At 41.7% G+C, this 27,160-nt stretch overlaps 1 protein-coding gene and 1 long non-coding RNA gene across 15 annotated transcripts in view; one reads left to right on the forward strand and one right to left on the reverse strand.

The window, feature by feature from the left end:
* Positions 1–27,160, reverse strand: part of myo9aa (myosin IXAa) — a 114,048-nt gene that overhangs the window by 6,050 nt on the left and 80,838 nt on the right. For 4 of the 11 annotated variants that reach the window (XM_086026777.1, XM_086026782.1, XM_086026779.1 and 1 more), the window contains 23 exons: positions 25,785–25,906; positions 24,670–24,811; positions 23,256–23,451; positions 22,106–22,225; positions 20,557–20,601; positions 19,801–19,876; positions 17,011–17,151; positions 16,336–16,375; positions 16,123–16,245; positions 14,532–14,612; positions 14,224–14,334; positions 10,429–10,551; positions 9,705–9,854; positions 8,609–8,919; positions 6,424–8,079; positions 5,725–5,824; positions 5,311–5,517; positions 3,203–3,300; positions 2,957–3,090; positions 2,596–2,816; positions 1,761–1,877; positions 1,461–1,649; positions 1,262–1,309 (listed from right to left, as the gene is read on the reverse strand). In XM_086026777.1, coding sequence (XP_085882903.1) covers positions 1,262–1,309; positions 1,461–1,649; positions 1,761–1,877; positions 2,596–2,816; positions 2,957–3,090; positions 3,203–3,300; positions 5,311–5,517; positions 5,725–5,824; positions 6,424–8,079; positions 8,609–8,919; positions 9,705–9,854; positions 10,429–10,551; positions 14,224–14,334; positions 14,532–14,612; positions 16,123–16,245; positions 16,336–16,375; positions 17,011–17,151; positions 19,801–19,876; positions 20,557–20,601; positions 22,106–22,225; positions 23,256–23,451; positions 24,670–24,811; positions 25,785–25,906 — 4,551 coding nt within the window. The remainder of the gene's footprint in view (positions 1–1,261; positions 1,310–1,460; positions 1,650–1,760; positions 1,878–2,595; positions 2,817–2,956; positions 3,091–3,202; positions 3,301–5,310; positions 5,518–5,724; positions 5,825–6,423; positions 8,080–8,608; positions 8,920–9,704; positions 9,855–10,428; positions 10,552–14,223; positions 14,335–14,531; positions 14,613–16,122; positions 16,246–16,335; positions 16,376–17,010; positions 17,152–19,800; positions 19,877–20,556; positions 20,602–22,105; positions 22,226–23,255; positions 23,452–24,669; positions 24,812–25,784; positions 25,907–27,160) is intronic. The other 7 variants (XM_086026780.1, XM_086026778.1, XM_086026786.1 and 4 more) reach the window with 5 other exon arrangements.
* On the forward strand, positions 5,044–11,444 carry LOC147150365 (uncharacterized). Of its 4 annotated transcripts, none has more exons than XR_015086310.1 (5): positions 5,045–5,455; positions 6,449–6,561; positions 6,966–7,209; positions 7,295–9,888; positions 10,465–11,444. It is a non-coding gene; the product is annotated as an uncharacterized LOC147150365 (long non-coding RNA). The 4 variants fall into 4 exon arrangements; XR_015086309.1 differs by having other exon boundaries at positions 7,298–9,888; XR_015086307.1 differs by having other exon boundaries at positions 5,044–5,455; positions 6,966–9,888.

Raw genomic sequence — 27,160 nt, forward strand, 5'->3', positions numbered from 1 at the left:
AAAAGTAATGGAAAACGCCTCTCATGAATTATTCAGAGTTTGCCCTTGAATCTTCAACCTTCGGCATAACAATACACATTTTGGACAATTGGTTGCTTCCAACAGCAAACAGTAGAGAGAAGGAATGGCTGTTTTGGTTCCAAATACACAAAACAAGATCCATTCTGGCATGCCTGGATGAGCTACAGCAATGTTTTATTATGAGGCCCTGCTGGTCTTACAAATTCTCTGGATAAATTCACAAAAATCCCCACTGACAAAAATCTTGTTCTTATAAGAATAATGTAAGGTATCTTCACATGTGTACATAAAACACTGTAGATCAAATACAGAACACCAACAATCACTAATATTATGGCCACTTGCGCAATATAAGATCCAATACATTAAATGTATCAAATATTTATATTTACGCAATGACAGATTAAGTTTAAGGCATTATCATGTTGTATTATGTCATGTTTAGAACCGTGGTTGTGGTATACACTGGTGTACAGTAGGGTGAAACTTTACACATGAAATGATAGTAGGAGCATCATGCTGAGAGCTGTTGCGAATATTCTTGACCCACTCATACAACTGAGGTAAATCAAATATTAGCTGCAGTGCCATGCGTTCCTTTGTCTGTCTCTCGTTCAATTATTGAGTCCACCTGTGCTTGTCATCCCGGTTCCTGGTGTTAGCCAATCAACTCCCTCCTACCCTCTGGGTCTTGTCCAGGTGTTCCTTGTTGTATGGTCAACTTGTCTTAATTTGGTTCCCCGCTTTCTTTCAGTCCTTGTTGGTTCGTTGTCATTTGTCCTTGGTCATTAGTCTGTTTTCGAAGTCAACTCGTCCTAGTGTTTGTTTGGTTTCTTGTTCATCCTTATTGTTTTGGAATTATTCCAGGGCCTTGTTAGCCTTTTTGTTTACATTTAATTAAATACTTTAGATTGCACTTGATTTTTGCCTCCTGCTTTTGGGTCCTCCTCTGCGCGTTTTATGACACGCAGCTGTCATTATGAGTTCTCCACCTCTGCAAACTACAACCCCAATTATGAATAAAGATTGTTAAAGTATCACCCCATCCCATTTGCAAAGGCAGACTATTTGACACAGCGCGTCATTCTATTGTGCTGGTAGTGTGTTGAGGCTGCATGCTTGGTTTAACTCAACACAGTATAAATTAGCTGTATTAGACAGAATGTAAAGGTAAGTAACCTTCCTTTAAATTTTAAGATAAATACTATATAATAAGGATGGTGTCAGTGAAGAAACCTACAATGTCTGCATCTTTCTTCCTCCTCTTTTTGCGTTCAGGTTTAGGTTGCTGTAAAACAAACACAGACATCCCGAACATGAGCTTGTGTCTTAAACATCTGATCCACACCATTCAAAATACTCAGAATTACCCTGTGTAGCTCAAACGTATGAGTTCAAAATAACTATGAATATCCTTCCAAATTTTGTGAAGGCATTACCTTCGTTTGTGTGCTGTCCAGAGGTTTATACTCAGTCATGAACTCATCCAGGAAGACTTTAAAGGTGTTAACCCAAACTCTGACGGGAGACTCTCTCCAGTCCCTTTGCTCCTGCCGCATGGTCTTTTCCAGGATTTGCTCAAACAGAGCGTAGAGGTCTTTGTAGCGGATGCTCTTGCCATCGTCCATCTGGTTTAAGATGAGCAAAGAATTGATCAAGTCACCTTCGAAACAATTTCCAGCCAAAGCAGATTGAATTGTGCTGTGAGAACCCTCCGTAATTCTGGTGGGATTCCATACCGCCAGGGCCGTGGAATAGGAGTTGAAGATATTCAAACGGAATTCCTTCAAAGCTTTTTTGAATACAACATCCACCATAGTGTCCTTCTTGCTGTCCTCTGTGTCCAGGTCATTGATCTAAAACCAAACATCACAGGTCGACTAAATGTAGCGCTAAAGAATGTCTTATTTTGTCTCTATACATGCATTGGAATTCAAAAGAATTCCTGATGGTCTGATGGTCACAGTGGCTTTACAAAAATAATTACGTCTCATCCTTGAGAATTTTATTAAAGGCATTTCATGCAGCCTACTACAATAACACGAGGCACATTTTTTGACAATTGACTGCCAAGCAGTGTCTTGGCCGGGTGGGCTTTGCTTCATTGTTACTTCAAAGCAGATTATTCATGAATCCCAAATGAACGCCATCCTGTCCTGGCATCCTGTCACTCGGAATCCTTGTGTTCACGCGAGAAGATTCCGTAGGAAACCCACCTAAGGTGGCACCGGAACTTATATACGTCCAAGGTCATCCGGGTGTCACGGGTGACTAATTTGGTATGCATACTCTCACCGCACATGCGCAAAGGGAACATTCAGTGCTTTAAGCACCGCCCCGTGGCGGTCATTCGGGATTCATAGAACCGTCTGGAGCTAGCAAAAATGCAACAACACAAATGCAAAGAGGGCCATGAACATCTTGACTGTTTGATTTCAAATTCATTGTGATGCATAAAGTGACACAAAAATATTTCACGATTGTGTTAATACCCAAATAATTAAGTACATGGCAATAGGAGTCATTTAAAGAATGTGTGTGCGTGCGTGGGTGTGTGTGCGTGTGCGGCCTTACCTTCTTCATGAGAAAGTCATTCATGCTTCTGTAGTCGTGGGTGCAGGTGAGGATCTGCAGGCCATCACTTGGCCACTGAATAGGTTCCGCGGCAACACTGCTGATCTTGACACTGCGCCTTCGCTTCACCTTGGGTGAAGGTTCCTTATTCTCTTTCAAGTCTCTCAACCCTCGATCCCACATCAGGTCAGGACTGTAGCGGGGTGAAAGGTTTTCTTCACCTGATAAATAAACCACAAACTCCGTCAGAGACATTGTGAGAGCACAGTTTGTAACCTGTGAGTGTGGAGAGGTTCCATTGTGTCCACACTCAACCACCCATAATTGATTTTGAAAAACAAAACAAAACATTCTTGAAGACCTTCTCTCAGCAATGGCCCAGTGTCTCCATAGTCTCCTTCCAGGGAATCAGCTCCACAAATCAGCTTCTCTCTGGAGTTCTTTTTATCACTGTGTTTGGTCTTGCCCCAGAAACGCATCTTTCCACGAACTCTGCTAAACATTTAAGTACAAACAACTACTGAAAAGACTGCGACCTATGAATAGAATTGTGTTTCAAATGTACAGTATGCAATTACTAATTTCCAACATCAGGAAAACAACAAACCTTCCGTCCGGCGAGTTCTTCCGCAAAGAGTTCACTTTTCTCAGGTCTCCTGATGACAAAACTTTTTGTATCTCCTTTTTTGCCTCGGAGCCTGCAGGCTGGAATTACAATGTGTGAGAACGTTTAAATGTGTCGTGCCAAACTTGAGGCAAAATCTGCCTGAAACATTGGCCTATATCACGGCCTATCAGTAAGTGGCAGCATTACAGTACAGTCACACATCCTTTACAGTCTTGTATCATGCCTACTTGATATCACCCCCCGACACACAGTACCTAATTATCAGTGAGGAACAAATTTGACACCACAAATTTTACACTTACACTACGTTGAGACAGCTACAATTGAAATAAGACTACAGAGACAAGCACATTTTGCACAAAAGGTTAAAAATATTAAAGAAAACTGCATTAGCACCTGTGAGAGAAATGAAGGTAAAGATATGTTAGTAAACACACTTAAAAGTTTAGTAGTCAAGGAAAACGCATTTGAGAAATGGCCCCCCTTTCATTTCTTGTGAGGTTAACATTTACTGTTGATAAATGTTTGAAAGGGAGGTTTAGTGACCCCCTGATTCATCACGTCTACTCAGTGGACTACATGCACAGAGTGGGTGTGAAGTATTTCCAGTAAAATCTCACAAGGCATTGCCCTTTGTGGTCATGCCCAGAACCATTGTTTTGAAGGCGTTTTACTTCAGAGAATTTCTATCAATCGTCAACGTTTTGGGGCATTTTTCAGGATTATTTTTGTGTGTGTGGTTGCGCGTATTCGTGAAGAAGAGTCGAGAGGACAGTACATCGAGATATAGTTTTACACGGTGTTACTTCGCTTTGATGAGCATGGGGGCAGTGGGTTGTTAACATTAGCAGGGATGAGAGCACCAAAGTCTAATTTTTCCCCCCCTGATAATGTAATAATGCAGCCTTCAACCACACAAGGGCGCCGTTTGTTCAACTAGAATTCCCAGCCTTAATTTTGACAGCTCTCAAGCTTTTGATGTGTTGTAATACTTAATCTGTTTGCATGGATTAACAATGTTCCTGGCCTTTCAACTTTTCATGTGCCTGTATAAATATTATTCTCATGCTGCCATTTTATTGTATTAAAAAATATAATAATATTTATGAGTCTTATTCCTGCGCCGGGTTTCCATATTAACCACTTTTCAGCGACAGCATCGATTTTTGAGAAAAGTCACCATGGTCAATTAAAAAAACTGTTATTCAGTAGGGGAAGCATTACATCTGTTTCAAAATGTTGACAAGGCTGAGTCTAAGGATTGAGACAGCGAGTCTGAGCAAGCGCAACCTCATTCCAGTGAAGAGCTACTGGACTCAGTCAACAACGCAGGGAATCAATATCACTATAACAAAGTGCAGTGACACTCAACCTCCACACGGTGGTAATGCAATACCACTTGTAACGGAAGGGACTCGGTGGACTGGTTCAAAGCACAAGCCTTCAAAATGGGACCGTCTAAAACCCTTCATGTCAAAAAGCTTAACGTGGCTTAATGTTAGAAAACTACGAGCAATTGCCACGAAAATTCACGAGCACATCTACACTTAGGCCCACCTTAATCTCTGATAATATCAAAGCGATCGCCGCAGTATTTTGGTGGTGATTGGTCGTTGTTTGCTTACAGGAAGCTACATTCAGGATTTTTAGACGCACATTAAACATTTTTGACTGTTCCATTAAAGAAAAATGGCAGCTCAAGGAGATCTAAGTATTTTAGAACTTGGGTGGTCCTAGTGTTAAACAAAGGAGCGGTCCCTGTTCTTTATGAGTCAGTTACGGACATGGGCCTGGAGTGACATCACATGAACAGCACGTTCATCTTGCAGCGGCTACTTAAGTGCTGCGTGCATATAGTCCATTTACTTTGTACTTTTTTCTTCTTCTCGAGGACAGCTTGTGTTTCAATACAAAATGTTTTTGGGCATTTCAAAATGTGTCTTCCACTAAGTCACGTGAATGAAACAGATGTGGAAGCTCAGGACAAATAAGTGTGAGGTCTCTATGCTGCGGGGGTTAGGAGAAAAGAAGCTGAAGTAGAGAACGGAGCCAAGGCCAGCAGCGGTGGCATCGGCGGGGCCTGTTACCATGTCGGAGTCACTAAAACAGGAGACGCCTAGGCCTTCCTCCGTGGAGCTCTGCTTGGAGAGGGGCTGAGGGGAATGTTGGGGGCTGGTGGCATCATAGTCATCCTCATCTGAATCGCCCCCAACAGCAAGGACGGGGGCGCGGGTGAGGAAGTCGGAGCGAGTCCGTGACATTCGGGCTTTCTTTTTGTGGCCCACTCTGCCCACCTGGAGTTCACCGGAAGTGTTAAGAGCATGTTGAAATAGCAAGACAATAGCGTCGTACCCTTGTTGTTCTAGTTGTATTATACCACTTTTGGTGCAATACAAGAAATAGGCCACCCAAAATGCACTTCATTCATACTATGCATCAAAATGGAGATTGAACCACATTTATTAGAAAGAACAAAAACACAAAACTGTAATCGTGCTTACATCACGTGTTTTTGCTCCTTTAGGCAGTCTGGAAACGTGCGTCGGCCCCTCTGCGGGTACATCTTGAGGCGTCCCTTTGGTGACGTTACCGCTGTCGAATCTGAAGTGAAAATATTACAGAAAAAAATACAAGAGGAATTACGTTAATTTAGCCAACAACTACTTGTTTTATCTGGATAAAGAAAGATGAAATAAAATGAAATAAAATAAACCCACAGAACTGCATACAGTGAAGTAAAGGATAACTTGGCTGGTACAAAAGTACCATTATGTCTTATCTGGCTCGAGTGGGCGCTCTAGAGAAAACATCTAACTGTAAATTGGTTTAGTAAAAACAAGACTTAAATCATTTTGCAGCAAGTAAAGTTGGATTTAAAGAGCAAAACATGTTGTGTCATTCAGTCTCTTTTCCTAGTCATATGGAGATGTGCGGTAAATCACCCCAAATGGATCACTTGAATTTAAAGGGGAGGTCAACCCAAACATTTTTTTCAAGAGTATGTTCTATGCAAGCCCACTAGTTGAAACAAGGCATTCGGATAAATATTGCGTTTGTGGAATAAGAGGTAATCCACTCGTTTTTAGCCATCTGTGGGTGTGGCCATATTGTCACTTCTGTCAACTGAAAATGAAAAAAATCTAACACTGGTTAAAACTCTCAGCACTGACACACCTCAAGTTTCTTCTCTTAAAACTTACTGAGCAAATGTTACTTTGTCCTTAGGAGAGAAGAAGATGTTGCCTGACTTGGCTGTCAAACCAACGGTGGAGCCTTGACTCCGCTGCGCATTCTTGGTGGCTGCTCTCACTCTGGTTGCTCCATCTTTGGATTGCAAGGTGAGTTTAGGTGCCCAGCCCTCCGTAGCAGACTTGTCCTCCATACGCCTCACTGCGGGGGCAGAGGCAGGTAACCGGGGTCTAGCGGCACTGCTAGGCTCAGACGATTCCGACTGGGTTCTACCGTGAGGAACTACAGCTGACGTTCTCTCAATGAGCAGAGATCTGGGTCTGGGTGGTTTGCTCGAGGCGGCAGGTCCACCGACCTCTTGTTCACTCCGCCGGCTCTGCTGTATCTTGCGCAGCGCCTCTCCCCTCTGTTTCTCAAACATGTCTCTCTCATACTGAGCAAAGAAAAGGCGCTGACGCTCCAACGCTTCTTTCTGTTGTCTTATCTGCTCCATCATTTCCCTCTCATTCTGTTGTTTCTGACTACGCTGCCTCTCCTCCTTCTCCTCGTTCAGCCGCACCAGCTTCTCCAAGACAACCTGATCAACCAGCGGGACGACGGTGGAAGCGGGGCCTATCCTGTCCAGCGGAGCTGGAACGTGCCCTCGCCTCTCCTTCTCAGACACTGAGTCACAGACCTCGACGCAGGGACGGACCAGCGCGCTCAGCTCTTCACTCAGTGGGGTTTCTTTCTGCATACTGATGACCACCACCACCGGCTTACGTGTTGACTCTCGCCTTTCTTTGAAAGACTGAACGGTGGGCGTTGTCGAGACGGCAACATTCGTGTTTCGCACTGGTGGCCCAGTTGGGTGACTTGGAATGACAGTGCTGCTTTTATTAGCAGGGACGTAAAAGGTCGGGAGGTAGTTCTCGAGTTTGGACGGATGTGCGGTGGAGACGGCAGGCTCCGTTTGTTGCTGAAAATGGCCTCCAGCGTCTGAAGCTGGCACCCTGTTGAGTTGCTCTGTCTTTGGACTTATGGAGAGAGCCTCCATACCTGGATCTGACAATGCTCCGAGGGAGCCAACAGGCGAGCAGAGGTCCTCACTGTCAGTCACCTCCTCTGTTGCTTTGGGAGCATCCTCAATACTCAAGAGTTCAAAGCTGCCTTTGGAGCTCTGACTGTCGGGTGTGCCCTGTGGTGAACACAATGGGGGGGTGATGGAGGGCACCAATTCAACAGACCAGCGCCTTTCCTCAGAGGTGGGCGAGCCTCCACCACAGGTCGAACGGACCTTGAGGAGTTCCAAACTGAATTTGGCTTGCTCCAACTCACGCATTCGCCGGCTCTCTCTCTTGGCCCGGGTGGCTTTCTGGTTGAGCTCTTCAGCTGCTCTGAGCTTCTCTCGCACCACTACAGTGGATGGAGTGATTGAGGGAGGTGCCTCTGAATGCCATGTAGGTGAGCTAGCATATTCTCTTCCCATTCCTTCCTCCTTGAAGTCTCCATCTGTGCCGTCAAGGATGTTGAGTGTCCTTTCCTGTTCCTCATAGTTGTCCTCCCAAGTGCAAAGGTCCAAACCCATAACTCTCCCAACAGGCTCCTCTTCTGGTGAAAAGCTCACCTGACCATTCTGTAGTTGATCCTTCCTCTCCCTAAGCTTCTTTTCGGTCAGTTCTCTAAACCTGGTGATTGAAAGGACATAGGAAGAGGTTTAGCTCATTTAAAATGTGATTTTTACCGTATTAGTTTACACTCTGTTTTCATTCAAATCAAACTTCAACTAACTTAAACAAATTTACACAACACTGCAAAAAAAAAAAAAAAAACTTGTATTTTTTGGGACTAAAGTAGTCATTTAAGTTGGAACAACTTTAAAATATAAATTACTGACATTTATGGCAACAGTGTTAGTTAGCACAACAAAGCAAGGAAGTTGTTTGCTCCAAAACCATTTTCTGAATTGTTTTACTTATATCTTTGTTGGTGGACAATACAAAGGCCAATTAGCTCTGTAAACTCTCATTTCTTTGTTGAAAATACGGGAAAGACGATTTTCACATTAGCAAAACTACATAAGTGTAGTATGTTTAAATTGGTCACGGTCAAAAAGTTCACAACTCTGTTGCGATGATCAATCACTACAGGCATATCAGAGTTGGCGTTACAACTACAAAAATTAAATGGGTGTTTCACACCTGTTGTGTGTCTTACCGTTCCCGAGCAAGGTAGCCTCGGATTATAGCCTGGAGGTGCACCGCAGCGGCATAGAGACGCAGGTAGGCATCTCTTGCTCGATGGCAGCGCCAGGCCGTCTGAATGACCAGAGCTGCCGTACAACGCCGACACAGCCACAGTCGCCATGCCCTCTGAAGCACCAGCGCAGCCTCTTTCCACAAAGTGAAACGCTGACGCTCCCGGTACCCCCGCCAGCATGTCTGCAGGCACAATGCTGCCTCCTCATGGGCATTCTGCTCAATTTGCTCTTCCTCACTCTGCATGGGCCGGTACAAGCGCCACCATTTCTGTCAGCGGAAAAATAATCCCATCATTATTATTGCTTTTTAATTTTTGTGTCAGTTATCTTTTCACGGAATACACCTTGGCTCATGAACCTGGACAAAAATCTGCTCTTATGCCTGAATTCATTCCATCTGAGTAATTGGGAAACATTGTAATCAATGCACCAGGTCAAAAGGGATTTCCCATGTACCTAAAATGTCAAACATACATGATTGCGCCGGAAAAAAAATAAATTATTGACACTATGTGAAATGGCCTATATTTTGATGACTGTGCAGTTTCGGAAATTGAGGAAGACAAGATGAGGGTAAAAAGGTAAAAAGTGTTTATTATTTAGGTAGTGTGTCAGAAGAGATTTGCTATAATGTCAACAGAGGGATTATATATTAATACCGAAATTTTAGTTTGGAAACAACATACTACTTGTAAGATAACAAATTGAGTCTGTTTCGAAAGGAACAAGTAAAAAAGCTCTGAGTAAAAAAGCTCATAGTATCATAATCTATAGATTTCTTTATTGACAGCATTTTGAAATAATTCTTTTTGAAATTTGAGTTAATACATTTCTCATAGCAAATTTTAAAAGGCAGGGATAAACAAAATGAAAAAATGACTTTGCTCATTCAGATGACAGGGAAAAAAATCAGCAAAAAAATGCAATTTTATGCAAATATACAGAACTCATCCCCTCATGCGTCATCACTTCCCAACTAGAAAAAATGAATACATGCAATGTATACTTGTAACAAATACAATGAAAGTTAAGCAGACGGAGAAGGAAGCGTACCTGGATGCAGACGGCCGCTGCTCTCATTCGAAGAAACTGTTTCCTCTCCAGGCGGACTCTGAACCGCTGTTGCAGCACGACGATGAGCCTGAGAACCTCGCCGTGGAGTCGGGCCTGCAGCTGCTGACGCCCTGCCTCCCGCAGAAACACCTGAGAGGAGGAAGCACCACAGAGTTAGAGTAAGGTAACAACGGCTTAATAAAGGCAGAGGTTGGAGACTCCCTCTTACTACTGCCAACCGTCGCGAGCAAGCACACACACACACACACAAACCTCAGATATCTGACACATAGCCACAAAAATTTCAGGTATGAACTTGTAATTATATAGACAGCATCCTGAAGACATGGACCCTCATCCATGTTGACGACACGCACCCTCCAAATATGGGGCACTGTCTTCATTGCATCCTTACACTAAGAGAGGTTCATCAGTTCTGACCCCACAGCCCACAGTATCCCTCCTTCTTGTCCACATAATTCAACCTTTTTTTTTAAAAACGATATTAATGTTTGTTTCTGTAACGGCAAAGTACAGTATATGGTAATCCTAAAGAGTTGTGTCACAACAGCATGATTGATACCTGTAGATATAGAGTTTAACTATCCTTGTAGCGCTTTATCACCATATTTCACTTGTACTTGAAGCTTAATGACCCCTTGTGAACAACATCTATTTCTTTATATATATCTGTGTAATATTATTGGCATATCACGAACTCTACCATTGTCTTGCCGACTTGATACCCATCTGCTTCCAGGGCCAGCTGGTCCAGCCAGTGCTGGATGTCCTCTCTGGTGGTACTGATGCGCTCTGGGAGCAGCACATAGAAGTGATGGACAAAATCCTGTTAAGGGCACAAAAGGAAAGAAAGAAAATGGTCATTGGTGAACAGATCAGTTCTGGTCCAACCGTTACATAAACAAAAACAGACTGCTGGCGTTGTTACTGAAAAAAATATCTCAGGATTTTTTGCATAAAACACTTGAACAATACAAGTCTGTGGCCTTGCTGAAATAATGCATAAGACACAATTAACAGACATCGAGCGCACTTGATAAAGCCAAAGACTGAATAAAAGCTGCAAAGTAACAAGTACTTTCAGGTGAAAGCCGACGTTGTTCATTTTTGCAGGGCCTCAGACATCATAGCACAACTATGCTGAAGCACGACTCTTCAAACTGAGGCCCAATTGTGTGGCTCCAATACACTGCACCCTGAGATGTTGGGTGGGGGTGGATGGGTAAACCGATGCCATGTTTATACAATTACAAGCATGGGGAGTGTTGCAAAATGGTGAGGACAATGGACACGCTCTGTTCTAAGGAGTCAGGACACTATCAAATCCGTGAAAATGATATCATGGCAAGGATATTTGTCATTAGTGCTGACCGCAGCTCTAAATACGTCTGCAAGAATGTCTGGCAAATGATGAACAGTGATGCTCAAGTTATCTATGTAACTTCATCATAAAGGGTACTTTCATGACTCCCACTCACCTCGCTCAAATAAGTTAAGGTAATTATATACAGTACATTCACCGACCACAAAATTGGGTCCACCTGCGTATCACATCTAATGACATTTAATAAACTCAGCTCCGAATTCAACTAATCAAAGTGTTTAAATTGCTTTACGTTAAACTGCAGTACATCATAATGGAAGGCGTTTCTTCAATATGTTAAGTTGGAAGTTTAAAGACGTTCCTTGTATACTTTTGAATAGGAGAGCTGTGCAATATGGCCCAAATTTTATACCTCTGTAATTTTTTCAGGTATTCTAATTATGAGATTTCTAACAATATTACTATGGGTTCTAACTAAGCATTAAATCTAAATATCAATCCAAAAGGATTTGCAAATTGTTTTTTTTTTCCATTAGAACTTACTGACAGTGGTTGTGTATGCAATGATGCATTACATAGCGATGTGATGTGTGGACTCCCATCGATATGAACTATGGCCGCCTGAATCGCGTTTTGAGGTTCCCCATACAATATGTCACATTGTATGACTTTTTACTAATCTCCAAAAAGCTGGTGGCAGTGAATGTAGACGCGCATTGACTCAGAAATATGACGCGGGCGATAATCATGAGGCAAGTGTGGATGCACTGAAAGGCGATGCTCATTGGAGTGGCGAGGTGTGGACTGCTTGTACATCTTTACAAGAAGCTCTGCTGTTTTATCCAGTGGTCATTTTGAAATGATAAGTATGGTCACGTAATGTGTGCAGCGGCTGCGTGTGTCTGTTGCTCGCTCAGCGTCTCCCTCGTCCCGCTCGTCCTTCCCAAGATGATTGTCATTGGCTGCTTTTAACTGTCGCCAAAGCCACACTTGAGAGGACAAATGTGGTTGGTTGAACTGACATTTTACATGACTCACATGCTCACATGACTGGTATGGTCCTCATTTTGAAGTTAATATCTTGAATGTTTATATCTTGATTTCGATAGGATAAAGATATATCGCCCACCCTTAGTTGTAAGTTGAGTTGATATTTTAAATAACCTACCAAATTACTGCATTGCCATTAGCTCAAATGTGTCCCTACTACATTACGACGGCCAAACGTCAACATTTTATCATATTAATCGATCCATCCATTATCTGAACTGCTTATCCTCATGAGGGTGTGCTTGAGCCAATCCGAGCTGACTTCGGGCAGTAGACGGGGTACACCCCGAACTGGTTGCCAGCCAATTTATTGGTGGAAAAAAAATCATCAGCAGCAGTGGACTTTTTCTTTAACCTGTGTGGAGCATTTCCACATGCTGATGGAATTTGGTGTTGAAGCGCCAATCACAAACAATTAAATCATAATAATGGGCTATGGGTTACAGATTCTTTTGCATTTGATTGCGTACGTGCCCAACTTAGCCCAACTTTCACTTGCTTAGCACAGTCTCCTTAGCGTTCAGTCATGCACACGGTATTCTGAATAAATTGCTTGCATTGAATTTATCAATAAGTGAATGAAACAACACATACTCCTTCAAAGTAGCCTGTAGATGAGCTGTGCACACGTCACTGGCGAGGATGAGTATGACTCGCGCATCCACTGGTTAGTGTCACATTTTAAATGTGCCATATTTTCCAAATGGATCTCGATGGAATCCACGTCTCAGGAAAACTCCACCATCCGGAAATTAGGGCCACCCTCATACAACACCGAATAACGCCTCTTTGGTATTTGTGAACGAATTTCCGGCTTACGCATGGTGCGTTTGTCAGAAGCCTAGACGGGGGAATCGCCTGCTCCTTAATCTTTGCCTCAAAGTTTTACATGCCATGAAATCTTTGTCACAAATTTACACCCAAAACCACACAATGGTAAACAGATGAAAGAATGCAATGAGTCACCACCATGCCGGATTGACATCATTCTAACACATTTATATGGCACAAAGTGAATTTGTATTTAAGCAACATCAGCAAAAAATATTTTTTTGGATGAGACTTCACCACCCTAGACTTATGGAAAACAGAGTGTCAAATATCCTTCAAGCTTTGGGGATTTTGAACAGTGAGATTGATGGTACATCTGTGTTCTGGTCAGCACATGCTTGCACAGAGGGAAAAAAAATGTTAAGATGATACACAGATGCACGCCGTTTACTGGCTGGCTTATTGAGGCTTTTCTTCGTTGAGAGCAATTCCAAACCACAGATAACCATCAATTTTAAACATAAACTAGTCACATTGTTCACTACTTAGCTTGTGGAAACAGATGAATAATGTTTTCTGTGGCTGGAGATTATACACTTTTAAAGTCTTGTTTCCAGTGTTTAGTTCAGTTCAGTATAATGCATTTCGGGCAATATAAAGTCACACGCCCACTCAGAGAATCACTGCTTTCACAAAGATTTGATAACGCTTTAACAAAACACAGCTTGTCCTTTTGAATATAAAACAACCACAAACCAAGACGAAAGAACACAAAATGCTTTGTGTCGTTAATTGTCTCGCGTTGCTCTTTGAGTTCAATAGCAGGTCACACCACTATGTTGTCACACTATTCACATAAATTATAAAAGCATCCAAACCACCAACATACCCTGCAAGACAGATTAGACTTTACTTGTGGTGGTAAAAGTATGACCCACGGGTCACATATAGACGGCTTTGTTCTTTAATCAGGCCCACTGGACATTTACGTGTCCAGATCACGTGGCTCGCTCCCTGCGAACCTTGTGAGGATAAGCGGTTTGGATAATGGATGGATGGATTATTAGAAATGAGAGTGAACTTCTTTTTTTTTTTCAAGTATTGAAATGATCAATTGTAAATATATATTGACCTTTCTTCATCCATCCCCTCCCCCATTTACGAATGACTTGACCCAGCAGTCTGTAAAAATACAGAGTGGCCCTTGCACACTAAAGTTTTTCCATCCCAAACCACATTGTGATGAGAACTGAGCTGTTCCACTTGAAAGTACTTTAACTCGATAAGAGAAGTGTTGAACTTGCTGAGAGTCCACATGTTGTAGCTGCAGTGGGACAGTGACAGTGATGTTACCTTAAAGCTGTACTTGATGTTGTAGCCTGATTGCCGGATGCGCACAGTCTCCAGCATACCCGTGTAACGCAGCTGCCTCAGCACCAGGTTGTCATTAAACCGCAAGGGCAGCTGCGAGAGGGAAAGTTCGAGGAAAGGAAAACACGTGGCCAATGACAAGAGGGAGCGACAGGCGGTGGAGGGTGAAAAGAGAAGAACAGGAAATGATCAACAGCTCGAGAGTACTTCAAGGGAGATGGGGGAGAATACTTTGGGGGGGGGGAATGAAACAATCAAAGAGGTTGCAGTCCAAGTTGATCTTGCTTTACCTTCTCAGCATTGGAACGGATGCACTTGACAAAATAAGGCTCAGACTGTCCCAAGGTCTCCATTAGCTTATTGAGAGAGGCCTGCGGAGTAGCACACATACACAGCACATCAAATTAAGCAGACTCAATAAAACCTGTAACACGTTGGTGCTTCTTTTAGGAGTCATAGCCGGGCGGGCCTTGCTAGTTGTGAAGCACACGTTTTTCCATCGGCTAGTTCAACTATTTTCTTCAAGATAACAGTGGTGTAATCATAAACAATCACATGTAAAGATGTTGTTTGTGTAGTATGTGCCATGTGTTTGTGTGTGCGTGTGTGTGTAGGGGTGTGCGCGCGCTTGTGTCAGCTGCAAGAGGAATTCAGCCTCTGCCTCCTCCATGGGAGATTAAAGCAATCAGTACAGCACAGGATGTGGGAAGTGAAGTCATCCATGTACAGGGGCCAGCAGCTCTCATTGCACCGCTACCAACAACCATCTCTCGCTAAGAAAACAGAAAATCAGCAAATAGCAGTTTGTGCTTGGTTTCCTTAACTGTTCAGTGGAAACTCTATAAAGTTGGAATCCCCTGACGTTTTACAAATGCTAATTCAACCAAATATTTCCATTAAAATAAACTCTCAAGTCACACTTAAAAGCCCAGAGGTCGATCTGTCATTGCGAAATGCCTAACGCGACATATCTTGCTGGATATCAGCATATGCAGTGAACGCTCAGAAGAGTAATAACCATGTCAAGGACTTTTGCGGTTTCTTCAAGATTAAGAAACATTTATTGATGACGACAGTTTGACTCTGGAACAGACTGTCAGAAGTTGTCTAGTAGTAGTCGTTAGCCTAAACTTACAGTCACATTTACATTAAACATTTGGATGAAAAAGAGTTCAATTGCAAAATACAATGACATGAAAATAAGTACGGCAGTAACAGAGCAAGTGTGCCATTTGTAACCTAGAAATATATGTCAGAACTGTCATAAAGCGCCTATAATTCGTGTTAGTGGTACAGATAAAGGTCATTACCCTTATCACCCAGTGGGAGTCCAAATGACTCTCCTCTGAGCAACCGAGCGGCTGCTGAGTCACAATGCAGATGCTGTTGTGCTGCTGCTTCTTCTACCTTCTCCACTTCCGCTTTTATCACGCTTCAGACTATTTATTACCCGATACATTCAAACTGAATCCAGGCCCGACATTTATGGCTCATTCCTCAGCGGCCAGCAACAATGCCCCTCAGCACGAACGCCTCCGTTTGAAAGCAACGAAGATCAAATGTGAGGTGGGCACAAAAAGCAATGATGCTTGTGGTATCACCACAAAACACAAAGCATCCAATAACATTGCACTGTTGTAGTAAGGCCACGTAATGCTGGCAAAACTGTTCAAATGTGTTAAATTCACAGACATGCAGTCATTCGTCTGTGATTTTAATGTGTGCGTGCAAGTCATAATGGACATCACACACGTTACTTTAACCGAGGTGCCCTGTGTTTGTCATATTCACAATGAGGTGAATGAGACCTCAGTGTTGCAAAATTGCACTTCAATAGCACTGGCTGTTCATGCGTTTTGTGTATGTGTGTGTCTGTCTGACCTGGAATTGCGCACTGATACTGGGTGGCTTCTTCTTCTTGTGAAGGTGAAGAAGCGACTTGGTGATGCGGTCATGAAGCGTCAGGTTGCTGAGGTACTTCAGTGACTTGACATTCAATAAGTGCTGCAAGTGGCAACCAAGGCAGAACACCATACATGAACATCCCATAATATCACTTTATTAAATAGATGAGAACTATTTTTTTCTGCTTACCTTTGGGAGAACTGGCTTGGCTTTGTAGTTTTTGTTCCTCCTGTTCGTAAAAAATAAATGGATGAAAAGGGAATCCGTCAGGCGACATCCTTTCAGTTCATTTAATTCAAATGAACATGTGAAATTAGTCTTGTTTATTATGCAAAATTCATCCGTTTTCTAGACCACTTGTGGCCATAAAGGTGCCAGGTAAGCTTGAGCCTATCTCAGCTAACTTTGGGTGAGAGGTGGAGGAGACCCTGGATTTGTCGCCAGCCATTCTCAGGGCACATGTATGGAGTAAGATAGCTGTCAAAAAGGCATATGAAAGATTAATGACTCGTATTCGTAATACTAATACTAATACTAAATACTAATAATTTGTGAGTACAAATTAAAATCGTGAGGGTTTGACTTCTTTTCTCTAGAGTACGAATCAAAATTGCGAGGGTTTGAATTTTTTTCTTGTGAGTACGAATCAAAACTGTGAGCGCATTGTTTTGTGAATACGACTCTCGCTTCTACAACTACAAATCTTCATTACGCATGAATTGCCAGCTGAGGATACGAATCACTTTGTGACAGGACGAATCTGCACAACAGGCAAATTAGGATGATGTCACGCAGGCCACAGGCAGGTCGCAAGGGGAGCTAATCAGATCGCTAATTTTTTTTTTTTAAGGTGAGAACACTCACATGAGAATGTCATGGGCTCGCTCCAGGAGCTTGCTGCTGGCTGAGTTGACAAAGATACCGTCTTCGTCTGTGGTGGAGTTGCTGGATGATAAGCGGCTCTGTCGACCCACACGCCCGTTCCACGCAAGGCCCGGGGAACTTCTACAATAAAGCACAGACCAAAATTGCATTACGATACATTTATCAATGAACGCATTCTTTCTTGCTGTTAAAACTTTTATCGGAGTTAGTCTGTCTACTATCCAAAAGATAGTATATCATTTCCCCCTAAAAACTTATGGCAATCGATGCATACATAAGAGTGGACGCACTCGCCAAAACATGAGGTGAGTTATGATGGGTATACATGTACAAGGAGGATCCCCGAAAGGCTCAGTTGTTTACAAGCAAGGATGGGGTGCACCACGTTGTGAGCAACTGAGTGAGCACATCGTCCAACAAGTGTTTTTTGCGACATTAAATATGTTGTATGTTTAGTGTATTCAATTGAATATAGGTGGGAAAGGATTTGCAAATCAATGTATTGTTTTTATTTACATTTTGCACAACATCCCAACTTGATTGGAAATGGGTTCTCTAAATGTTAGGTATTCTAGTTATTTAAAAATATGTGTTTTGACAATTCATTTGAGAATAGAAAATTGTCTTTTCAATCTAGTGGATGTTGGAGTTGTGATTTAAAAGCAACTGGATCTGGATACGCGACCTAGTATGAGCATTTGGCAACAGTGTAACATGGAAAATTCCATTTAACGTGTATGATAAAATATCAGTGTCAAATCTAATTAGATAAGGACATAAATTCAATACACTTACTTCTTATGTAGGATTCAAAATACAGTACATTTTTTCTCTAGATGACACTTGACCGCCTTCTGCATATTAAGATTGTAGATCATAGCTGTGCATTCAATGATTTCCCATGTGACATGCATGTAAGCCTTGGCTAAGGTCTGCACCCACAGATGCTCGTTTTGTGTTCTGCTCCAGTATGAGAGAGGAGCCCAATTTAAAACAGTTCACCAAAGTCTGCTATATAAATATAGAAAGAGATGAAAGCCAAGAAAAAAAATGGTACACGCACAACCAAGTGTTACGTCAGTTTAAGCAGTAACAGTGCGAGCAAGACAAAGCTGAGTGAAAAGGGGGGAAAATTAACAATGAAAGTGCAAACAAAAAATAGAAAATTTGTATTATTACGAACGTGTAGCTTCATCTCTTACAAACAAACAACAGTATAGCAGCTGGTGAATCAAACGGGGAGGTTGGATTGAAAATGTATTTCTTTTTTATAACCTGTACCTTTCGGCTACATATTCATACACCGTTTCATGTCAGACCAGTTATGATTCGCAAAAAAGTGTGATATGAGGCTCTCCTCTGTTGCAGTTTGTATAACGATGAATATTTGTTAGAAACATAATCGGGCAGTGAAACAGCAAGTAACAGTCTCCTGAATTCAGCTCCTGAATCTCAAAATGCACAATAAATAAGAAAATCCGTGCAGTGGGCAAGATGAAAAGGTGGATCATGCCTCCGTAGCTTGGTGGCTGCTTGGAATTTATTTCCCATTGGAGATGTGTAACAAAATAACATGTTGAACTTGAGACAAGACAAAAAAAACAACACATTTCTAATACATTGTCTTTTTTTGCTGGCCATGAAGGAGATGCTTATCTTACAGCACATCAATTTATCCCACCTTGGCCACAATCCCGGAGCATCAGTGGATGTGATTTGATGACATGCAATCTAGCAACCTGCATGTTCATATTAAGAACGGTTGCAGAATTCAATATCTGCCAGGCAGAAACATCACTTTGAGTTGTAAGTACTTGTGTAGTCTCTGCATTCTTTACAGTGTAGTACAGCACACACAGCAATATCTAATAAAGAATACGCACAAATCATCTGATCACCTCTGGCCTAAAACGTTTAACAGAATTCCTCCCCAGTTGATCATAAGTTTGAGTAAAGGGTGATGCACAATATGTCTTTTGAGTTAACTTTTCAATCCTCATGGTCGCTGCGAGAGCCCCATAAAACACTGCTGTGTGCACCGCACAGTCCAGCTGACAAGCACCCTGTCGGGACTGAATTTTTATCCCACCCTAGGCATTTCTCACCAACACATAACTGTGACTTTACATCACTGAGGAAGCAGCTGCTCAATTAATTTGGAGAGAAGAGAGTCTGTGAGTGTGGAAGAAGAAGGCCAAAAAGAGTGGGCAGAGGTTGCAGATCAAATTGAGGAGAGATTTAACACCCCCTAAGAGTGCCTAACAAAAGCAGGCTTGGGCGGGTTACTACCAGTCATGTGCTGTGAGCCGCTAATCTGATGGTCCACAGCTAATTAGAGAAGTGGTGGTTCAGAGTCTCAGTGGGACAGCTACCACTGGGGGCCAAAGCACAGTTCAAGGTCTCTTCATCGTAGCGGATCACTTCTAATGCCTACATGTGATCATATACTAAAAATAAAAAATCATCTTTCATAAAGTACAGCCCATTTCGCGAAATATGTAGAAGAAACATATTGATGGATTGAATATAAATGTATTGTATCATCATTACCTTAAAAAAAAAGTGAAACTTCATCATGATATGGGCAAATTGATGTGAACATAAAAATAAAAAATAGGAGAATTATTGTGCATTTTCTTCAGGCTTTACATATTGTTCCACATTTCATATTTTTGCGTAACGGGAAACGTAACTGATTTTACGATTTAAGACCAGAAACATGCCAAATGCAATAGAAAGTCTGAACATAATTTATTGTCAGAGCCTTACCGTGGAGATTTTTCATAGATGGTGTTGCTCCCCTGATGGTCTGACAGTGGTGGACGTGGACTCCTTCTGCTCACACCTGTTCGCCAACAAACAGCATCGTGAAAGAATCACATGACTTTCATTTAAAATCGAAAATCTAAATCAGAGATGCCCCGGTCCTTGAGGGCCCCTGTCCAGCATCTTTTAATTGTTTCCCTCCTCCAACACATCTGATTCAAATAATCAGCTCATCAGCAAGCTCTGGGAAGCCTGGTAACAATCCTGATCATTTGAAACAAGTGTGTTGGAGGAGGGAGACATTTAACACATGCTGGAAAGGGTCTCTCGAGGACCAGGGTTAGACATCCCTGATCTAAATCATTTGATAGTCAAACGAACAAGACTTCAGTGTTAACGCAGTTTATGTTATGTGCCTCTTCAGTGCAAGTGCTTTATTTAAGAAATAAAGGCCTGTGAAGGTTAAAATGAGTTACTCTTGTTAGTGTCAAATTATAGAAGAGGGCGTTTAGTCACAATGCTTTCCTTTTGCTGTTTTAAAACATAATACTCAAAACAGCATTGTGCTCTGTCTATGTGGCAATAGACCTAATGTTAAAAAGTGTGATGATAGAGTAGTGAGAAGCCTGCAGTATCTAAAGGAAGCTATCTATTTCATATGACAATAATAGTGATGAGAAATCTAACAGCTATAAGTGTGTGTTAGCCTAAATGGGAAAGAGACTGGTTCATCAGATGGCTTATGACAGTACTGTATACCGTTTTCGGTTTCATCAATTTGTACATTTTCACTCTCATCAGGAGCTGCAGGACAGCACAAAACAAAAAGACAGATGTACATTTGAGCATCATGAAAATAGACCCATGAAAGTGGCATGTGAAAAAACACCGGAGGTCTATGTGTAAAGCACCTACTGTAAGGAACAAGATTAGCAGCAGGAATACACACATACACCAGCCAACTAAGCTAACAGAATATGATATCTACTACAAGAGCTGTATCAAATATTGAGGCTTTTATGAAGATAATGCTCTCAGTTTAATTGTCACGGCCAGACATGTATAACGTTTTTTTATGTGGTTGAAGTTTGCAATGGTGTAGAACTGTACAGTACTGCACAATCATGGCTCAGCTTCGGAAAACAAATGAGCTGCGATTGGTCATTACCTGAGCAACCGTGATGTCATTTTGCTGCTTAACTCATATTCCACAAATGTAATGTTAATCAGAATGCCTGGTTTCAACTAGTGGGTCTGCATAGAACATATTCTTGGAATATTCAGGGTTAAATTACCCTTTAAATGAAAGAATTAGATATATTAGACAGCTTTTATTATGATAACAAACAACATTAAATGAATACCTCTCTGATGATCTCAATCACAATCAAAAATTACAGGGGGTCCTAGGTCGACATTAAAGTTCTGTTCCTACAGCTCTAACATAACCCACATTAGGGTGCAAGTAAGAACATGGCCTAGTCGATCACTAACCTTTGCTTATGCAGTCATAAGATTATAATTCCGTAAATAAATAACTGAGCGTGTTGCCTTTCCTCGGGTGACGTCGTATTCGAACGCCACTGCTCAATCGACTGCAGTTTAATTCACGCCGTTCGGAACATTGAATTTGCGTTGGTACTGCCGTAAACTGTGGCCTCCCTGTATTATCTTTGTAAAGGCAGAATATTTGATGAAGCTCTAGTATTGGATATCATTATGATGTCATAATGATGTGGCTGTTTGGTGTCTGCGATGCAACCTTTCCGTTATCACTCATCAACACCAGCATGTGTAAATGTGCAAATGGGAACGTTTCTGTGTGTTGTGATGGACAAGCAACTGCCCTGGTGGACCAAAAAAGGTTGGAAGCGGCAGTGATGGTTGCCTAGCAGTGGTAATGTGTCTTGACAAAGCAATAGCAACATGCAATTCTATGCTAGCCCTCGACTAACATTTTAGTGACACGACATGCTTGAACACCATGCGGTGAAAACGGCTAGAAAAGAAAGCCATCAGCTATGTGATGCAAGAGGGAAGAGGGAGACAGAGAGAGGAGACCAACAAGCATCTAGTCTAATAACAGAAAACCAGCGTTGTAGACAACAATCACAAAGCAGTCAATAAAGCCTGTGAATTGTCGTCTTAAATTTGGCCGTCATGGTTCTGATCTCTCTTGGCTTGATTCAAGCTGCAGTACAGTGCAGTTATGTTGATGTTGGTTGGCCTCATCCCTTATCCTGAGTTTCCCAGTGGTCTGTGGGCTGACAGGTAGAGGAGGAGGAGTTCTTTTCTTTGGCAGCCTTACTGTGCTTCTCCTCTTTGCATCTCTGCAGGATCTCTAAGCTTCTCTGATGCACAGGGTGCTGCAGAAAGCTAATACTATCCACACTTTTCAAAACTGCACAGGGAGCAGCGTCATCATGCCCTTGGAGAAGCAAAACAAGATGAGAAGAGAAACAAGAGGAGAAAGAAACACATGAACATACAACACAGGGAAAAGAGAGAAAATGGAAAGATTAGACAGTGAAGAAAAAGAGATGCAGTTGTCTACTGGGGAGAAATCGGTGCAAGACGTTTTGACATTGCAAAGTGCTTTTGATGGAAATAATAAAATGGATGTATTTATTAATTGCCATTGCTCAAAATGTATTCCCTATTTCACATATGTGGTGTGTGTCTGTGTTTAGATATCAATTGACTGTAGACAATATACTATCTTGTTAACCTCTCAGACTTTGGATGAAAACTATGTTGTGATCTGCGACTTTGGCAAGCAAAGAAGGAAAAGTTAAATTTGAATGTCAATAGTGTGCTGCTGGAGCTTCATTTGGGAGTTTTTTTATATTATACCGGGAAAAACACGTGCATTTCAAATATCTAACTAATGAGATCTTGTATCGCATATCAAATACAGCTAGAGTGAAGAAAATTGGCATTCATGTTGACAGAAAGTTTAGAGAAAGAGAAACAGCTGGAGAAAAAAAAATGTGGCAGCCATATGACTACAAAACTAAGCAGTTAGAGAAGCATCAAATATGTCTTGATGTGACAAAAGCCACCTACAATGAACAAATACGACAGAATTATGTTATGGATGCCATTTGTTGGCTTTAAATCACTTTCTTCTTCTTACAACAGACACTAGTATGCTGACAAAGATTCAGCAACAGAGCTGAAGAGTTACCCTTTACAGTATAGTCTACTATTATCTGATAGCTAGTAACGATTCTTATTCAAATACTTGTTTAAATCTCTATACTTTAAAATGAATGCCCCTTTAGAGTTCGGTACATGGATTTTTTTTTTTTGCACAATATCACTAACAACAAATACATCTACAGATGCATGATTTTCAATGAACTGTACATTCAAAACTGGGTTTAATTGTGCTACGCCAAATGTTCGGTCATTGTCTACCAATATCCATCGGTTACGGGACTTGTGTTTGCACTCACCAGCCCTCTTGGGGGTGTGCCTCTTCCCAGCCTGTCTGAAAGCCACCAGGGCCCGGAAGTAAGCCCGGAGTACCGCCCAGCGGAAGGTGGCCGACGGATCGATGCCAATCAGACTGCAGATGAAGGCATTCTTGCTGCTCTTCAGCAGCGCCACAATGTCTGGTCGCATATGGTCTGTGTTCTTCTCCCTGAAATCCTGTGTCCAAGACACAAATGCACCTTTGTAAATATAATAGTATGGTCTGCAAGATTGCCAGCAGAGCTTCAAATATAAGAAGGGATTACTTCACATTATGTCCGGTTTTTACAACAATGGACTACTACTGGCCGCAGCTCGCATGATTAACTGGAAAAAATACACAAATAGATGTGCACAACAGGGGAATTAATTTACAGCTAGATTTGTTAGTGAAAAGTAGTGTCTTTCCGGGTTTATGTGCCTGACAAGTTGCATACTGTCCTTCATAAAATAACCTTACAGAGGAAGTCAACCGAAGCATATTTCTTTTCTAGAATATGTTCTATGCAGGCCCGCTAGTTGAAACAAGGCATTCTGATAAATATTGCGTTTGTGGAATAAGTGTTAATCCACTCGTTTTTAGCCATCTGTGGGGGTGGCCATTTTGTCTCCTGACGACTGAAAATGACATCACAACTGCTCACAACGACCAATCACAGCTCAGATTCAGAAAACAGGTCAGCCGTGATTGGTGATTGCCTGAGCCCTGAGTAACTGTGATGTCATTTTCAGTCGACAGAAGACAAAATGGCCGCCCCAGAGATGGCTAAAAACGAGTGGATCAACACTTATTCCCAGTTGTTTGTTGTTTTGTGCTAATTCAGAGTAAATTATGGTGATTTTGAGGGCCCATCAAGAAGATCTTTAAAGGTCAAGTGATCATGCGAACCACTTAATTGATACAATACATTGGGCGCTTGGTTAACGATGGTCCTAATCGTTTTCATTTTGTGGTTACGAATGACATGACCTAGTTTTAGCTCCTTTACGTTAGCAAGGAAACCACCATAGTAAAGGTAAGGATTTTTTCCTCTTTTTTCTGTTACCGTTTTACGTTTCAATATTTAATATCCATGGCCATTTTTTTTTAGCTGAATATTTACTGTAATTATAAAATTCCCACTGGGTGGCACAGGTTAGTAAGAGAGAATGAGTGTATTCCAATGTACGTACAAAATTTGGTTACTACAGTGTATAAACCTCCCACCTCCTTAAGAGATGAATAAATGACAGAATATAATAGTCTAGCGTTGTGTTAGTGAAGGGCGTCTTCCAAGTATTTTGAACAAAATAGATGTAAATGTTGGTATTGTAAATATTGTCTCAGAACTTCTCAGAAAATTCTGGAAATTCAAACAAATGTGCATACAATCATAAACTGAGATTAAAACTGACCTTGACACCATACTTGACCTTGCCAGCATAGTGTCGGATAATGAAGGCGGGCTCCATGACAGCAGGGAACTCGATGTACCTATTCCCCTCATGCTGCCGCTTGAACTTGTCCAACAACGTCTGGTTGGTGGCTTGTGGGAAGCTGGAATCAAAGACAAGTTTTTAACACGCAGCAATCTTGGCAAAGGGCATAACAATGGCTTTTGACATCTGCACTCCAAATGAAAACATCTTGAGGGAGGAGTTCTGCAAAGAAAACAGTGTTTAAAACCACGTCGCAAACACACTTAGAAAAACAAACTGGCAACAGTCAACTGATCCCTGATATGTTTATCTCATTTTGAAATAAATGATAAAACAGCATCTTTCATCCATGCAGTATAACAAGACACCGCCACCTCCAACCACTATTGTTTCCGACGAGTTAAAACGATTTGCTCTTTAACCAGTTTGACATTTTATCTTCTGACACTGCAGTCATTTGAAGACAATTGGGAGACCATACGGTCTCTTGCTCCCTTTCTTATCAAGAGCCAGAAATGCTGCGGAAAATCAACAGATTACAGGAAGAGCGAAGGAATGAGACACCAGGGGTTTTGAAATCTGAGCTCCATCAAAACAACACGGACCCGATGATTTGCAGCTTTCTAAAGCTGGAGGAACTTTACTGTTCAAATGGTGGGTCGCAATACATTAACAAAACAGACAAAACTAGGGATAATACAATAAAAAGAGAGAAGTCGCTGTTCTCAGATGACAGGGCCTGACTTACAATTTCAGTTTTAGTTCCCTTCAAACGTGTTTAATAGAGTTAACATCAGGACTCTCCAGTTTGTCCACATCAAAGTCATCCAACTACTCTTTAAGGAACATGCTTTTTGAAAACAGGGGCACAGCCATAGGAACAGAGAAAGGCCTTCACTAAACTGTTCCCACAAAGTTGGAAGAATAAGATTGTCCAAAATGTCTTGGTAAGATAAAGATTGATGTTTATATGGGGTTAGGCAATAAAGCAGTTATTCAATACAAATGAACATATAATTTTTAATGGTGATGTTTGTGATTCCCCACAGAAAAACCCAATTGGCTTCCAAATAACGAAAAAGCGGGCTCACTTGCACTCTTCATCCAAGAGGTGGAACAAAGCTGTGGGCTTCTTGCTGATGAGATTGATGCAGCCCGTATTGTCAATGTAGTCAATAGTTCTCCAGCTGATGCCCTCCGCCCTGTACTCCTCCTACAGGGAACACAAACAGTGCGCTCAACTCTCAACAAAACTGTTCTTGCAAAAAAAATTGAAGGTCCCGCAGGCAATTTTGCTTTCAAATATTGCTTCCCTGTGCATGTTATTTTTTCCTGTGTCCATGGGAAAGAGCTTCAGTCAATAAAGACTTAATCTAGGGGATGTTTAATAAAAATCCTTGCAGTCTATTTCTCTAGATCTCATTCACTAATATATGAGATACCCCTTACTAGAACTTATTTTCTGTTTGAGAAAAAAATATAGTGACTATTATTATGATTTGGTAAAGTCATACTCATTACAACTCAATGTATTATTTGGTAAGCTTTATTTTGAAGTTAGCCTTTGTGGAGGCGGTGTGTTGGTTGAGTTTGTTTGCAAAACGCTCTTGTACATCCAACTTAAGTGATCTTGGGTATTCAACTTTTTCTGCTGAATGAGGACTATTCAATTGTGAACCAGCACAGTTTTTTTCACCAATCATTCTACGGATCGTGCCCATCCTGAACCGATGCTTGATCCTTACCAATCAAAGATGATTCGTTGCACTGTGCACCACTAGTGTGTACGCAAATTCGCGTCGTGACGCAAATGACGGTACGCATCAGTGATTTCTGTTGCGCATGCGTACCTGCGTGCCAGTTATGTGCACCCCTGCTAATTATGTATCATACCATAATGTCATGAAAAAAGGGAAATACAGTGAACCCCATTTATTGCAGGGGATATGCTCCAGAGTTAACTGAAAATCTGTGACATGGAGAGACCACATAAAAAAAATTGCATACATTTACCTCTCACACACAATTTAAACTTACCGAAACAGACTTTAAACAAACAAAAGAATGCAAGGAAATTCTGTACATATTGTAGTGTCTGTGCCTTTAAGGGGTGGGGTCTGCAGGAGTGACGTGTGGCGTCAGTTTGTCTGGGTGTGAGTGTCTGAGCAGGAGCTGTGGCAAGCTCTTGTTCAAGTGTGGTCATTTAGCATATTTAATTAATGAGTTTTACTGTTGCCTTGGCAATCAGTAAATGGTTGAAAAGTGCATCGGTGACTGTGGGTCTTTGACATGCTGGCTCCGGTGTGTTTTAGCCAACTTCAATGCTCAGCAGTGCCATGAAGTCATAATTAAGTAAAACAATAACATGTCAAATGGCGATAATGAGCTTGCTAACAAGTTAAAGTAGACATAAGACTTGTCAACTGTGATGCATGTACTCCAAGATACTATTAATTTGTCACACTTA

This window comes from Filicampus tigris, chromosome 3, assembly GCF_054856515.1.
Source record: "Filicampus tigris isolate MCC_2025a chromosome 3, RoL_Ftig_1.0, whole genome shotgun sequence".
Classification (NCBI taxonomy): domain Eukaryota; kingdom Metazoa; phylum Chordata; class Actinopteri; order Syngnathiformes; family Syngnathidae; genus Filicampus; species Filicampus tigris.